Consider the following 17,678-nt stretch of genomic DNA (forward strand, 5'->3'; position numbering starts at 1 on the left):
GTTTGAAGGAAACCCTAAAACTACAATTCAAATTTTTAAAAGTATAATCAATCTAAAAATTATTCAATAACTTCAGGTGTATTTCCTAAAAATTAATTTTAACTAATTAATTCTTATAATGCTCTTTAATTTATATAAATGATAAAAATCTCATTCTTGGACTAACTTAATGGGAAAACACATTCTCATTTCTTTTAAAGGCTTTTTTGAAGAGTTTTCTTAGAAAAAGTACAGTATACATAACTTCCTAAAATTAACTACTAACATTTTCTAGAGATCCAGGGGATCCAACTTGTAAGACTATAACTTTGCTTAGATTTAGCACCATTTGTGTACATTAAAAAAAACTTATATGCAACAAATTATTTAAAATAGTGACTCTCTACCATCTATATTCTTCATTTCTTTATATAGTGCAAAAACTTATGCACCAGCAAGAAACAATTAAAAACGTTCACACATGCATAATAAAGAGGTTTGACTGTCTTACATTTTTCTTTTAAAATGAAGATGTTTCAAAGATAGAGAAAACCCTGAATTTGGTTAAGTAATTGAAGTAAACATAAGAAAGAGTCACTAGTATGTTTTTAAAAAGGCCCAATACGGGTGTGATGGTGCCCAGGACAAGGATTAAACTAAGTCGAACAAAAATAAAGGGTAGATCCTGAAGCAGGACGCCCAGGAAACCCAGAAGAGGGTTCTGGGGAGTGAATACAATTCGAAGGAGAGAAATATAACTGAATATGTAGAGCGGGTATAGCCAGCGTGACTTGTACACGGCGGCGTGGCCGGCCACGCGCACCATTTCTATGGTGTCAGACCAGTGGACAAAGGTCCAAAGGAAGATCTGGGCGCGAACGTCCCGCTGGGAGAGTGTCCTCAGGATCCTCGAGTGAAAGGAGGGCTCCAGGGGTCCCGCCAGCACAGGAGCAGGGCTCCATGTCATGGCTTCTGATGGCCATGACACCTCTGTCCTCCCCGCTGGCTGCGGAGGCACAGGATTTTCTTCATTTTGCTTCACTTGGTCTGTCACAGTTCTTATCTGTTGCAAAGTGGTCTTATGCATATGCGCATCTTCATTACCTGCAATAAAATGATTTATTTACATTTTATAAATTTTATTCACATTTAAATTTTTTTTAATTTTATTGAAATTTAAAATTTTGAAATTTTTTTCAAATTTAAAAAGTGTTTAATTATGTTTTAGTTTAAAAATAAAATTGTGTTTTCTATTTGATGTCTATTTTACACATGGAACTTCAAGATAACAATGGGTAGCATACTGAAAAAAATACACAGGCAGAGGAGGCTCTTTATGTCTTTCTATTTTCCTGGATACAGATCCTAAGTCATTTTTACCATTTCATAGTAATAGCCACTATTGGTTACTGAGCTGAGCAGTATCACACATTATTATATTTAATCCTCAGAAAAGAGTTGAGAGATAAGGATTACTATCCTATTATATAAATATGGAAACTGAAACCCAAGAGATTAAATGACACCCAAATTCAAATCGACAGTTAGTAACGGGCAGAGCTGGAATTCACACCCAGATTTGTTTGACCCTAATTGACAATCTCTTAACTTTATGGCTGCTATTACCTGTCTGGAGGCAATGTAACGTGTTAATTATAAAACATATGAATATCATAAAATTAAATCAATCTAAGAGTTCAATTGTCCGATCTTGTCATTTTTATCAGAAGCAGACGCCCACAAGGATCACTACAACCTAGACCTCTAAGACTGGAGTTTGGTGCTAAGATGAAATCTACTTGACCATGAGTCTTAGTGAAGGGTCACTCTGAACCCAAGATTTTTAAGCTATTCTTTCCCCAAAGTTTTTGAACTGGTCAGTGCGATTGGTTAGCCTCTTGTTCATGGTCACGACGTTATGCCTGGTCAACATGCCAATCATCTGAATGAGTAGGGCATTTTCTCGTCAATGTGGTGTGGTGTGTGTGTGTGTGTGTGTATGTGTGAGAGAGACAATGTATGTGTGTCCCTCTCCAAGTACACATGGGTGTTGAGATTGGGAATTATGAAGGAACCCTCAAATCTCATGACTTACTAATGGTATTGATGGTATAGTTTTTGTATGTGAAAGGTATAGCACATTATGTTTCAAACATTTATTCACTTAGGCACCATTTCGGTTGCTAAGAATTTATCAGTCCTTGACAAAGTTTATGCAGCAAACATGCTGAGCTGCCATATTACTTGATAAGACAAAATTTAAAGAGAGTCATTAGACTGAATGGCTCTAAAGGTTAAAGACACAACATCAATAAAAATTTGTTGAACTTTATTGAGCTGAAGTGAAAGCATTTTGAAATAAATAAGTTAGTATGATTAATGACTAATAAAATGTTTCATTACTATAACTAGGAGTTATTTAAAAGATAAATAAAACTCACTTTTCTTTTTATACAATTAACTATTTTGAAGTTTTAAGTGTGAATTAAGTATATTTAGAAACTAAAAAGGTAATATAAATTCTTGATGAAATATTACTTACTGCTGGTATGAATCATTCATAAATAAAAGGTAGGACCTATGACCCTTAGAAACTTCTTTACCAACCTTACATGTCATAATGGCATGAATGAATATCATTTTAATAAATAATACTCAAGTAAGAGAGAAAATTATACACTAATTGCTATTATTTTAATATTGATAAAAATCATCTCTTTTTAAACTCAGATGCTCACTGATCAATTATATCTCCCATTTTACAAAAAAAAAAAAACAATATAGAAAATATGTTTCTTAGAGTATGTCATGTCCTAGAAAACACTCCTTCACCTCCCTTGGTAGATAAAACTGTTTGAATCAAAATCCAAAGTCCTTTGTCAACACGAAGAACACAGTGTATAATTTGGGCTTTCAAAGATGATTGCAAATTCAGCATGGTTTCAACGCCAGGAAGTAGCAATCTAAGAAGTGACACACTAACATTTTTAAACAGTCAGTAAGAATCTTAATATCTGTGGATCAGAGCTGTGGGATGAACAATGAATTCTTAGCTAGGGTTTGTTTTTAATGAAATACTAAGGCTCCAATCCACATGCGTTTGGTGAAATCAGGGCTGGAAGCTTCATCTCTCTTCACAGCTCAGTAGAGACTAGTTTAGATCTGGGGGTACAGGAACTTTGCCATCCTCTTTCCAAGTGAGAAGCACTAGAACTATTAGCCGGAAAGCTCTGCTGACCTCCCAGAGGGCAAAATAGAGTTGAAGATGTCAAGAGATCATTTGGTCATTAGAATGGACCAGCAAATTAATCCCTGAGCAACGTTAAATTTCATGGCTGTATGATCAGTTTCCCTCCAATTTTATTTCTTAAATTTCCACTTACAACTGGAATTCTTTTTGTTGTTGTTAATTGTTAGTGTTCTATTTGGGTAGAACAATATTTATTTGTGCAAAATTCATAAAAGACATAAGCATGAAGAGAGAGATCTACTCACTTCCTTAGAGGTTCAGATCGCCCTGTAAAAAGTAAAAATAGCAGCTATTCTGTGTAGTTCCCCACATCTGAAGCCAGTTGCCAAAGCAACTTTTTGTCTTCACTGTGCAAGCTAAATAATTAAGGAAATGTAATTTTGATCACAGTTAAATATTTAAGTAGGTAACTCATACCTATTTTACTTTATCATTTCTTTATATTGATGTATTTCTATCTCTAACTTGTTCCCCCAAAAGTTTTAGATAGCTTACAGGGAAAACATAAGTACATCATAAATCAGTAGTGAGGAATTTTCTAGAGTGAGCATGTATTCCTCTTGAAAAAAGAAAAAGAAAGCAATAAAAGTTATTCAAAGAAAAAGAGAGAAGAGTCACAAACAGAGGCATCTAAAAACAAGACAGGAATGAAGATGATAAAAATTCACTATTTAGGGTCTCAACTGTCTGATATGAGCAGACAAATTTTAGAATGCTGTACCAAGCTTAGTCTGAACATTGAGAATGGTGTAGCCAATCATGTGGACACAGTCCCCGCCTTCACCACTCTAAGTCTCCTGTGATCACATTAATAAATGTAGAAGAATAAATTGGGCAGGGAAGGTAAGTTCTGTGATAAGAGACTATCACAGGGGATCTGACTCAGACTAGGAGTCAAGGAAGGGTCATCTGAGAAGTGACAGTTAAGCAAGAAACCTGAAGAATAAGTAGGAAAGAATTAGGTGAGGAGTGGAAAAAGGAAGTTTGCAGGTAGTAGGAAGAGCGTGTGTAAAGATCCTTCAGCTAGAATGAATTGAAAGAAGGAGAGTTTGGTGAGGGGTTGGGGAGGCAGAGAGGGAAGAAGGGCAGAGGAGGTAATATTTATTAAGCACTTTCTGTATACCAGGCACTGTTCTAAGCCCTTTCTATGCATTAATTCACTTAATCCTTAGAAAAACTCTATGATGTCAGTATTATTATTTTCCCATTTTAAAGATGAGTAAACTGAGGTATGGCGAGATTAACAATTGTTTCCAAGGTCATGCAGCTAGCAAGGAGAGAGACCAGAACTTGAACCTCAAACCCTTACCCATTAGACACACTGCCTGTGGCCAAGTCAGATTATGTAGAAGCTGTTGGCCATGATAAAGGTTTTAGATTTTATTCTAAGTTCAATGGAAAGCTACTGAAGATGAGGAGAATGAAAGGCAGAGGAGCCAGAGAGGACATGGAGACATCAGCCAAGAGGCTTTTGAGGCCACAAGGCAGCTGATGCAAGATGAGACTGTGTGTGACTCAATTCATAGCAACAAGAAGATCAAATTAAAGAATTATTCAGAAAACGTATGACTAGTCTTGATTAACAGTCCGTAAAATCTGTTTTTCCTGAGAGGAAAATATTCTAGAGAAAGCAAAATGCTAATGCTTTAGATTCTGAGAAAAAAATCTGGAAAAGAAGAAAATTAGCAGTCTCATTAAAATTTTTTAAAACATCTGAAGCACACAAAGCACTTTTAGCCATAATACTCATAGAGAATAAGAGAAAAAATGTAGCAAATTAAAATATACACCAGGGCAAATTACATACATTATTACTGTGACACTATCTACTGACTAAACTCCCCGTACTATGTCAAGTTTCTCTCCTTTGAGAAGCATATTTGGGATGGGGAAGACAAGTGAGATCACTACCAAGTAATGAATGATGAAACCCAGCACCTACCTGACAGGTGGTTATGATGAAGGAATGAGTCAATATTTGCAAAGCATTTAAAATAGTGCCTGACACATAGAAACAGCCACATGTGTGTGAAATAAACAAAAGTAGCAATCGCTAAACAATTTATTGTTTTAAATGAATTCGAATAGAATAGAAAATATCAGAATGCAGTAAATAGTAAAAGCGATTACAGTTTGCCAAACTTTGGTTATAGTTACTGTTATCCATTATCCCATATATTGAGGGGGCTCAAAAAGTTTGAGAAATAATGTCACACTACAGAGTTTTAAGGTCATGAGTTGAATTCTCATAGTTGCTCGTTCACATCACGAAGAAAAATACTACCCCACAGATATATCCTGTGCAGGCAGAGACAGCTTGCACCAGCTGACAAGAGCCTGTCATGTGCATCTCTTCCCAATTCCACGCTCAGCGTGCAGTGACGTCACCTTGGTAGCTGGAAAATTGTCATGGTAGGAGTATTTACATGAGAGAAACTGGCCAATGCTACAAATCAGGGCTTTCCCCCCCGCCCTCCTGGACAGACAGCTGCTTAAACACTGGCCTGCATCCAACTGCCTGTGTTCCAAACAGTACGTAAGTCTTCAGCAAATAATAATAATTAATAATAATAATGAGTACAGGACAAATATTCGACCCATCATCAGTTCCGGGAGAGCTTGTGGGCATACATCCACAGCTGTAAGATAATTTTGGCAATGTTCTTTACGAAAGGCGTTACGTTGTTATGCAGTAAATTGGAAAGCCTACTCGGTTTCAGTTCCCTGCCAGCCATCGCATAAATATGACAATAAATAAATGTATCATTTCTGGATTTTAGGCAACATTAAAATATCAAGAGAATTCTTTTGTCTGACACAACTGGAAGGCTAGATAGTTTAAAGGCCACCTTCTCCTCCACTGTTAGTTTATAGAGTCATCTAACACTGAACAAGAATTCCTAAAAACTGATAATATTATCAATAATAAAATATTCCATTTTTGAAGTTGGTCTGAGAAGACTTCCTAATCTAAATTTTCTAATCTTCAGCTTTTTATTTAGGATATTCCAAGGCTCTTCTCCTCAGTTGAGATATATTTAGACTAGAGAATGTAATTTAATTAACAACATATAAATGGAAAAATTATTTTATATATTTATATTATTTTATATATAATGACATACTATTTTATACAAAATATAGTTATATCAATATCAATTAATATTAAACAAATTAAAATTAATTAAATAATATAGTTATATTGCATATAATTATTAATAATGATTATAATTATATAATTATATTACACATATAATACATATATTATGTTACATATACATATTATATATAATACATAATTACATATATAATTATTATATAGGTGTTATATGTGTGTGTTTATATGTTAGATATGTGTTAATATATTATCTAAGTTATATTATAGTGTGTTACATATAATATATGTATGTGTTATATATGTGCTAATATATTGTATTATACATGTGTTCATTATACATATAATTATATATATGTATTAATGTATTATATATAATTATATATTATATATAATGTAATAATATAATATTGAATATTTAAATAACATAAATGGTAATGTAAAATGTTACAAAGCATATCGTTATCTTATTTCCAAATATAAGTAATTCTAGACTTTGCAATGGTTTGAAACGCCTCTACTAGTGTGTGCCCAGATACAGACCAGAGCTGGGAGTCCGAGCATGAACCCAAGCTGGGCGACGGAAATGGACACATATGGGAAGGAGCCTGATTCATTGTCTTCAGAGCAGTTACCTCGGCTTTAATTACATATAGAGTGCAGTTTTTTAACGTGCTGTTAAGCCCACTAGACCTGGAGCTCCACGAAAGGGCGACTCTGCCTGTTTTCACTCGCCATTGTACCCCCAGTACCTAGTAGTGTGTCTGGTATGGAACAGATCCTCCGAAAAGATCTGCCGAATAAAAGATGAGAGGAATTCCTGTTCTGGAGTCTATTAGCATGAGGGAGCAATGGGCATCCTGGAGGCAAATCTGCACTAAGGCAAGTAAGCCAAAGCCTGAAAGCAGGCCAGGTAGCACTGCACTCCTGTCCCCACCCTCGCCCCCACTCCACAGCAAGGACTGTGGAGTCCTGGACAGGGTCCACCACTCAGACTGCCGTCTGGCCTGGGTCCTGGAGAGAGCCCTTTAAGCAAGACCGTAGGGCTGATTCAGCTAACAAGCCCTGGAAGGCATCAAGAGCTCTTGGCTGCACAGGCCGGGGACCTGCTTAGCTCAACGGTGAGAGAAGACATAACATGGCTTTGGGCCCAGCAAAGCTGCCAGCGCGGGCGGCCCTGGCCTAGCCCAGCAGGACTCGGGCAGACATCAACCAGACGCACCAACAGCAGCAGCAGTGGTTGGGGGCATTTCAAAGTCTCCCCCGGCACCGCCGCGTCTGGAGTCACCAGTTAGGGAACAAAGTGCAGATGTGTGGTTCCGAGAAGATGGCGTTTGTGAGTTCACAAGAAACAGCCTTAGAACACGGCCCCCATCTAGAAATGGGGGGACTGGTAGCATGTGGAATCAGAGTCTGAGCATACTGGTGTTCCTATGCAGAGGACCCCACTACTAATATACACACGATGTAAACAGAAAATGACCAAGAATGTCTGTACATTATGCATGCCATCGGCTCAACAACCTATTTCACACTCTTCACTCCTACACAAGAAAATCTAGTTATTAAAAATCAATGACCTACGCCTTTACTTTCCAACTGGGGTCATAAACTTTTGCTGGTTAATAATGATATGGAGAACAAGGCTTGGTATTATAAAGTAATGCACGCTGAATCCTTTATGTTCCCTTATTCCTATCAGTCTCCCTGAAATATTTATTTTGAAAATATCTTGCAACTCACAAGAGTCTCCCTTTATATACTAAAATTTTCCCACACAGGAAAAAAATTAACCATTAAATGCCAGATTGTTAAAATCACGTCAAGTCATTCTAATCAAAGGGAGTCCTAATTCAAGATTTGATAGCACTTAATGTCCTGTCTTTTGGCAACAAGAACACTGCACTGTAGTTTCTGGCCCAGTCCATGCTGACCTAACCCTGACAGCTGGGACTTCATTAGAAGGTATAAATCAGAAATTCTACCCCTCTCCCACTCCAGGCTAGTAAATGGCTACTTATTTCTTGAGAAGGCGAAAAAATCCTAGAACTGACATACTTTTCTGAAACTTCCTTCTGGTCAATAGCAAAGGGAGGTTATGAAAGGAAATAACCCCCCTTCTTGGCATGGCTCCAAACACCGTGTTCCTCTCACGTACTCTATGACCCATTGCAAAACACAATATGGAAACCCAGCTCACACACAGGCTCATCTTGTATAATAAGCTTTTTCTTAAAAAGAAACAAAGGGGAACTCAAAATGCCATTCATTTTATTCAGAGAAAAGCAGTGTCCCTTTTTTCCTTTTACCTTCTGTGACATCTCTTACATTCTATTTGGCTAAGGTGTGATGAGCTCCATCTCAAGGAAAGCTGGAGAGCAAGTTCCTTTGGGAATTTGGACTTGGTCTCTCAGCTTCTAACTTGCTATTTGTCTCTGTTCCTAAGACTTCCTGTAATCAGAGGCTCTCAGTCAGGGTGGGCATCAGAATTACTTGCAGAACTTTAAAAATACTGCAGATGCCAGGCCTTAAAACCTTGCATATACTTTGAGCCAGAAATTGCCCATCCAGGCATTTAACCCAAAGAAATAATCATCTACGCTGCTGGGGCTCTTGCAGCATTTGGCCCAAGTCTCTGGGTATTAAAGAGACTACACGGAAGGAACTGGACTAGGGCCACCGAGAGCAGATTTATTTGAAAAGCTTACGCTGCCAACATCATACCTGGCACCTCATACTGATGTGACAGTGGAAACCACCTCCTCTGCAGAGCTCTGATATTTTCCACTCAAATAGCCTGTTGATCTCACTTCTAGCAAGTCATCTCTGACTACGCAGATATCCCTAATGTAGCCAAACCGTCTTGCCACCCCGTTTGTACAATCCCCCGTGACCCCCTCTGTGTTTGTCTGCATGTGCAGCCCGTCCATAATAGTCCCTTTCTTCTGGCAAGTGCTATTGCCAAAGAGTCCGGGTATGTGCAGATGCTCAGGGTCTTCTGAGGACACTCTGCAGTCATCACCCTGATATCATTCGGCTGTCATCCAGTGGCAGTTAACTCTCTCTGTCCCCAGCCCTGCTTGGCTAGTCACCTCACAGAGTGGCTTCTGCCTCTCATACACAGCACAGGGTCCCCCTAAACACAGAGCACCTGCATCATCCACCTGCGCTCAAACCATAGCTTGTGTCCCCACCCAACTCAAACACACATCGCCTTCCCCATTCTAACCGCATCCTTGCCCTTTTCTTCACAGCTCTTTTCACTTCTGATCAAGAGTCCGAACAGCAGGGTTTACAGTAGTTAAAAACTAGAAAAAACATCTAGTTGTCCAACAACAGGGGGCTCATTAATAAAACAAAATCCATTATTATAATGGAATATTATTCAAATAAAAATGATGCAGCAGAAGAAGATGTAAAAACAAGAATGATACCCACTATATATTGTTAAGAAAAAAAAAGTTACAGAACAGGTTTTTTTTTAAAGTGAAGAATGCCCATCAAGATGCTATCAATTATAAATCTCTAGTGTGTAGGATTATGGTTGATTTCCATTTTCTTCCTTTTTGCTTATGTGGATTTGATAACCTTTTGAAATAAATATGTATTATTTTGGCAAAACGGAAAACAGGAGAAATAAAACAATTCAAAATGGAATGTTATAAATGTTGTCTGGTTTTTGGACGTGCTGGGCCTCAAACCTGTGTGGACTCCACCAGGATGGGCCTGCTGCCCCTGCAAAGCTCAGTTGTATTGTAGTGTATCGTATCATATCATATTGTATCGTATCGGATAGCACCGTATCGTATCGTATCATATCCCAGAGCAGCAGCAGTCATAAGACCTTGGGCACACTTTGTCTCTAGGTGGTGAGGTGTCAGAATTCCTAGGAAGTCAGGGACTGGAAAGGTTGAGAATTGGCCACCTGAGTTATAGTACTGCCCTAGAAATAGGTACAGCCTATGATCCTAAACAAGTTCCTAGATTAATGATTTTCAGACATTTAGCAGAAGAATCATTTTTTCTAATAAAACCTTACATAAAATACTAACTCCTAAGCAAAAAAAATTGTGTTGATCTGGTTGAAGTAGGAATTGGGGCACCAAAAGACCCCAATTCAACCTCCCCTTCCTGCCCTCCCCACCCCCAGAAGTTTTCACAGTACCTCTTGAAGCAGCTTTGTATGTTTCCAGACTGATTACTCGAGAAACAAACAGTAGTTAGTTTTAAGAAGGCAACTTCCATTCCAGAAATAGGTTTGTCCATTCTGGGTGTGAAATCCAACTGAAGTTATTTTGACTTCCCAAACACGCCCATTTATTACATGTGTACCTGAGGTCCCTGAGGCCCAACCTTCCTTCTCTGTAGAGAGCTGTCTTCATCATGTCTGCCTACAAACGTTCACAAATTCCACATATTCCCTTTAGTCTTTTCTGACCTTCAACACCTTAGATAAAATGAAGTTTTCCTTCATCTGTGGCCCCATCATACTTTGACTATTACACTCTATTATACCACTTTGTAACATGGTGCCCCAGCCAGGCTCATGTGATTCAAATGAGTCCTGCAGGTAGGACTGAACACTCACACCCTAACCATGGCCTTCCTTATGTGTCTGTTTGCTTTCACTGTTTTTATATGAGGGTTAAGGAATCTAGGCGGGGGCAGGGAGGGGAATCTAATGGTGACCATGATTTGGGGTTCAGATAATATAGGTAAGGCTGATGTAAGGAGAAACCAAGAGACCACATGGAAAAAAGCTACTTCAAAAGAAGAGAGAGTCTGGCTCTACCAGAATTAGCCACAAGATCTAGTAGTAGGAGGGGAAGTGATGGTTTCCAGTGAAGTAGATTGGCCATTACTTGAAATCACTAAAGCCCAGCCGATCTGTAAGTACATATACATTCTGGGGAGAAAAGGCTTGTTTTCCAAATGAAAACAGCTGTTCCAACACTCTGTTCAGGACCTCTCTAGAAAAGTAGAACTCAGTGGAGTGAAGTCAGTGTTCCAACTGGCAGAAGGAAGGTCATCAGTCTAAAGCGTTAGCAGAACATCAAGCAATAACCCAGAGGCAAGTAACAGCATTACTAAGGGTGTTGAGAGCACAGAGTCTAGAGGGAGTGGTGGGGAATGCCGAGTTGTTTGTCCATGATAATGAGGACTGAGAAGAAAGCAGGAGCAACAAGATATTCAACAGTCTCGACCAACAAATGAGACCATAGGAAATCCACCTTGGGTCTGGTTTAAAAACAGGAGAGGGAACGATATGGGAGTGGAAGAGAGATGGAGGTCCAGTCATTAATAGGTTGGCATTGAGCTGGCAAAATCCAGACAGCAATGTTAAAGCGTGCTCATCTGTACCCTCATACTAGAAAGAGCTAGGGACACTCAGCCCCTTACAATAATAAGAATATTGTATTCATATCTTCTGCTCACCTGACTGGGGCTTGACATCATTATGCACTACGTACATCTGTGAGACTGCCATGCCTCAGAGATCTCTGCACCAGAAAGTATTTCCAAGCGAGGCTCAGTCTACGTGAAATGATGCACTTAGGCGTATGGCAGGGTAATCACTTGCTAAGGAGGTATTTCAACTGGTAATAGGACGTTAGCAGAAAGGATTCCTCGGTCCAGTGAAGACTGCTTTAAGCATAAGCATATGTCACATATAGAATAAATTTTATTTAAAAATTTAGTAAAGGAAAAGCTACACAAAGATCAGACTTTGGTAGCTTGGCATTAGGATGGCTAGGACAGCGCAAGAGAATCCATAAATTCAAGCATTGTAGATTACATCTAGCATAAGGTCAAAACTGCTACAAACCAACAGATGTGTATGCATTTCAAACTATCTGGACAGAGCACAGAACAGAATATATTCTCTTTCCCAACATTTTCTAAAGGGAGCCAAATTATTCTAAACCTTGTTCATCACCCACTCCTACCTGACCTCTTTGATTCTGAGGTACCACATGCAATGAAACCATATTTATAGCATACTTGCTTCTGTTCAGATTTATGTATGGCAATGTATATGTTTATGAATTTATGCATTAAGTTCCAGAGGATAAATAAGAATACCCCATGGATTTAAAATTCACAGAATTTAACACATACATGTTAAAATGAGTATAGGAGACTATTTGAGTTCAAATTTGCATAAAATTAACTGCATGTATAATTAATATTTACAAAGGTATTCTGAGTGAATGCCAGTTTTCTAAAGTGTGATTTTATTAATGGTGGAGCTATTAAACCAGGCATTAACCCTCCTAAGTTTGGGCAGAGAAGAGCTCAAGAAGGAGGCTCTTTGACCAAGAAGAAGTAGTTGTACAAGATGTTCTAGAGTCTTTTCCTCAAGACTGACTTCTTCGGAATTCTCTTATTTTGATTCTCAGTGTCATCATCACTTCTGGATATAGGGAAAAATTCCTCTTTAAAAATCCAACTAATCACTCAAAATATAAAATGCCAATAACTTATTCCCAAAAATATATGTGTGCATTTCTTAAAAAAGAGAGTTTTCGGGCTGGCCCGGTGGCGTAGTGGTTAAGTTTGCGCACTCCATTTCTGTGGCCCGGGGTTCGCAAGTTCAGATTCCGGGTGTGGACCTACACACGGCTCATATGCATCCCATATACAAAATAAAGAGGAAGATTGGCACAGATGTTAGCTCAGGGCTAATCTTCCTCAGTAAAAAGAGGAAGATTGGCAACAGATGTTAGCTCAGGGCCAATCTTCCTCACAAAAAAAAAAAGAGAGAGAGAGCTTTCACTAAAAACTTGGACAGAAAGTTCACATTAACATGGAAAATACAGACTCATTAAAAACAGTCCAATTTCAAAGTAGGTTTGCGTCACTAAAGTGTCTAGAGAAGTAGCACAGGGTCTAACGATCCCCAAATCTCCTCAGTTAAAGACAAATACACTCGGCTCTGGAGGGCAGAGGTAATTAACTTGGGAGTGTCTTTTCCTCAATGGATGGTCATTGGCTGCCATCTTATCTACCTTGTCATCTGTGTTATGCTAAAAATAACAGTTCATCATCTCCCACCCAAGGACAAAGTGCAAAATATGAAGCTCAGAATCTCAGAGTAACTGGTGGCCTCCCACTCAGTTTTGCTTTTCAATCTGAGGAGCAATGGTGACTGGAAGGGTGGCAGCTCATGATCCATAAATGCTTCTCTGGTGCTTTCCTTCCTGGCTCTAGGAGTCATCCCTATTACTCCAAAGCATCCTCCTACGACTCACTCAATACATCCCATCCACTCCATTAGGAAGTGATTAGACAAAACCTACTCATCTTAAACACAAAATCTTAGCCATACATACAATAACTATAGCATGCAAATATTGTAAATTAAACACAGATACCATCACATGAAATGAAACGAAAGTTGAGGGAACTGATGACTGAACAAACAAAATATTCAGTTAACAAAATGCTTTTTTTTTTAAGGCCAGCCTATATTTAGTTTTGATTGATTCACCTGAAGGAATGTGGTGTATCTTGGTTTTATTAGCATGATTGTTAGCTTTTTGACAATTCACAATTAAAAACACATAATTCTCTAGAACATAACAGCAGTAGTCATATTAATTCCTGTATCAAAGGTATCCAAACTAAACTCTTTATTTATTTATCTAAACTTAAGGTTTTAAGAGACTAAAGATACAAATCTATAATAATTTACTTAAATAATTTTCTTGCTAGAGTAAACATTAAAGTTTTTGGTATTAAATATTTGGTACCTTCATTCATTTATCATACTATCAAAATGCAAATAAGAAATAAGAACAACTGTCTAGATATCAAAGTAGGTTTAAAAATAATTATATTTAGGTATCTTCATTTGTGGCCTTCTATCTCTAATGTTAGCTCTAAGAAAAACTATCATTAAACATGTCAACAGATAGAGTGGCAGAAAGGTGAACGATATGTCAAACTTTTAAAAATATCTATATTTAAAAGAATACTTACTCTTTTGCCTTCCTCTAAGAGGATATATCCTCAGTTTTTCAATAATATCAACCAGGAACAAGGAAGTCAGAACCAGAGAGACTGCCAGGTCAGGTAAAGTATCAGGTAAGACATCAGCGGAACCATTAATATTCTTTTGAACCTGTTTTCAGAAAGTCATTCAGAAGCATTAAATTTTTGTCTTTTCTTTGTTCGAAATTCTTCTAATAGTGTGAAAGTGGCACTAAATTAATTATCAATACATTTACTAAAAGACTAGAAGCTTGGTTTTCAGTTTCTCAGGTGTTCTTCCCCACAAGGTTTTGAACTATTTCTAAAGATATAATAAAGATTCACATCAATGGAAGAGCTTTCACCTAAAGATAGAGCTTGGTAAATGTGTGTAAAAGTATGACAGGATGCTCTTGGAATGGTGGAATGGGGAATTCCTTCCAATCCTGCTGCTGAGCAGAGCCTCTGAGAGTCCCAGCTCAAAGAGCTAGGGGGACAAATATTGGAGTTTAGGGTCTTCCAAGAAGGGAGAGCCTGGGTAAACCCAGCTAGGCTTTCAAGTACCTCCTTCAACTGATAAGGTATCTACAGAAAAACCTATGGCAAGCATCATGTTAATGGTGATATGTTGAGAGTTTTCCCTCTGAGATCAGGAACAAGACAAAGGTGCCACCATGACCATTTCTATTCAACATTGTACTAGAGGTCCTAGCCAGTGTAATAAGGCAAGAAAAAGAAATAAACAGTATATGTATTAGAAAGAAAGAAAAACAAAATATCATTATTTATAGACTATATGATTGCATATGAAGAAAATCTGATACATTATTTCTACATACCAATAAGAGAAAATGAGATTTTAAAAAATGATACCATTATTATTATTGCAAACTCAAAATTCCAAGTTTTCGTGGAAAATGACAAGCTGATTCTAAAATGTATATGAAAAATATGAAGATATACTCTTCTGGATGTAAAAAGCTATTATAAGGCTACAAGAATTAAGATGGTGTGGTGTTGGCACAGGAATAGAAAAGTAGACAATAGAATAGAACAGAACTTAGAAACAGACCATGAACACCTGATTTATAAAAAAGATAGCACTGCAGAGAAATATGGGAAAACAGACTTTTTAATAAATGGTGCTTGATCCATTGGATATTATTTGGGGGAAAAAAATAAAATTTGACTCCCTACTGCACAACACACACAAAACTTAGTTCCAGATGGATTGTGAATCTAAAAGAGAACGGTAAAACAATATCTGCTCCAAAGAATAATATAGGAGAATATCTTCAGGACTTTGAGGTTCAGATTCACAATATTACAAAATCTTCTCCAACAAGTTTCTGAAAGCACTATCCATAAAGGAAAGAAATTGATAAATGGGACTATTTTTAAATTAAGAACTTCTCTTCATCAAAAGAAACCATTAAGAGTATTAAATCACAAAGATATCTGTAATACATATAATCAACAAAAGGCTTGAAATTTGAATATATAAAGAACTCTTCCCAAATCAATTTTTCAAAAATAAGCAACACAATAGAAAAAATGATCAAGATGAAAGAAGGCTCCATCTCATTAATTATTGGGGAAATACAATTTAAAACTACAATGAAATTCAAGACTATACCCACCAGAATAGCTAAAATAAAAAGACTTACAATGGAAGTGCTGGTGAGGATGTGGAGCAGCAGGAATGCTCATTCTCTGCTAGAGGAAATCTAAATCAGTATCATCTCTTTGGAAAACTGGCATTTTCTTTCACAACTGAACATTTGAATACCTTATGACCTGTCAATTCTACTCCTGCATATTTAACCAACTGAAATGCTTGACATGTGCCTTGAGAGACACATTCCAGGATGTTCACAGCAGCATTAGTTGCAATAGTCAAAAATGGAAACAACTGAAAAGGCCATAAAAGGGAGAGCTGATAAATAAATTGTGATATATTCGTAAAATGAAATACTCCACAGGAATGAAAATGAATGGATTGCAGTTGTACACAAAAACATGAAGGAACCACACTTTTGAATAAAAGAAGTCAGACACAGATTAGATAGATAGATAGAGACATACTATATATAATTCTATTTGCCTTTACAAAAGTTTCAAAAAAACAGACAAACTAATCTGTGGTACTGGAAGTTAAGGTAGAAGTTAGCTTTGGGGAGTAGGGAAATGTAGTCACTGCAAGGAGCATGGGGGCAGCTTTTAAGGTACTGGTAAAGTTTCATTTTTTTGACCTGAGTAGTGTTTACACAGGGATTTGCTTGGTAGTATTCCATTCATATTGTATATTTTATGTTTTGTGCACTTTTCTGTTTGTGTGTTACAATTTAGTGAAAAATTAAATTAAAAAAGGAAATAAATATACACAACAGAGGGTGAGATGTGATGGAAAAGAATGGGTGATCAAACTACAGATATATCATCATTTTATGATAGCAGTGTTCCTTAAAGGTTGTAAACTGATTTTTTAAGGCTCTTGGGAACTTCCCAAGTGCTTTGCAAGGTGTTTAGGGAGAAGGAGGAGAAAATGATAAATCTAGAGTAAAATATTCATGTATTGCAGCTTGATACAAAGTACACATGTGTGGCCTTCCAAGGTTATTCTATGCATTCATACATTGTCCTAATGTAGCTCCTAGGAGATATTCTAACAATCACGTAATTTCTAATGATATTATATATTATCTGGTATCCACCTCTCTCACAACACTTATCACACCTGTTCTAATTGACTTTATTTTTCTCTCTACTGTCAATAAATAATTACTGAAGGTCATAAATTTTCTGAGCACTCTATCCCCAGTGTCTGCTCTCTGTCCACAGTGCCTAGCATGTAATATGCTCTTAATGAATATCTACACAACAAAGAAATGAAATATCACAAAGTAATTGAAGTTGTGCACTCGGGGAAGTGAAAATTATATCTTTCACAGCACCTTGCAAATTAATAAGATGAGTAGGGCATTCTTCTTTGAACTTCTTGGATAATAAAGTTCTTACAGCCTGAAAGTTCTGCCTGTAATATTCCTGAGCTGCAGACATCCATCCATTAGAGTCCTTTTGAAGCTACATTTACTTGAAACATAAACTCCCAGTTATTTTCAAATAGATATCATGTGCAAATTATTTGTCAATGGACATATTACTAAAGGTCTTAGAGTGGGAGTGGTTGCTCCCTTGGATACTGCTCCCCTCCATTTAGAACTGAGGACACTCATGCATAACATCAGAGTAGAAGAAACAAATGTGGACCTACTCTCAAATTCCTTGCTTTTTTATTATTTTGAAGTGACGTTCCTGTCTCTCACACACCAACACAGACGCGATTTTTTTCAAATTGGC

At 37.3% G+C, this 17,678-nt stretch overlaps 1 protein-coding gene across 1 annotated transcript in view; it reads right to left on the reverse strand.

The window, feature by feature from the left end:
* Positions 1 to 480: 480 nt before the first annotated feature.
* The window catches only part of TMEM236 (transmembrane protein 236), a 30,273-nt gene continuing 13,075 nt past the window's right edge, over positions 481 to 17,678 (reverse strand). Inside the window, exons 3-4 of the mRNA XM_004425449.3 lie at positions 14,328 to 14,469; positions 481 to 1,083 (exon numbers count right to left, since the gene is read on the reverse strand). Of these exons, the coding sequence (XP_004425506.1) occupies positions 500 to 1,083; positions 14,328 to 14,469 (726 nt within the window). The 3' untranslated portion in view covers positions 481 to 499. The remainder of the gene's footprint in view (positions 1,084 to 14,327; positions 14,470 to 17,678) is intronic.

The sequence above is a fragment of the Ceratotherium simum genome, chromosome 32 (assembly GCF_057802395.1).
Source record: "Ceratotherium simum simum isolate JZ-2026a chromosome 32, ASM5780239v1, whole genome shotgun sequence".
In the NCBI taxonomy this organism is placed as follows: Eukaryota; Metazoa; Chordata; class Mammalia; order Perissodactyla; family Rhinocerotidae; genus Ceratotherium; species Ceratotherium simum.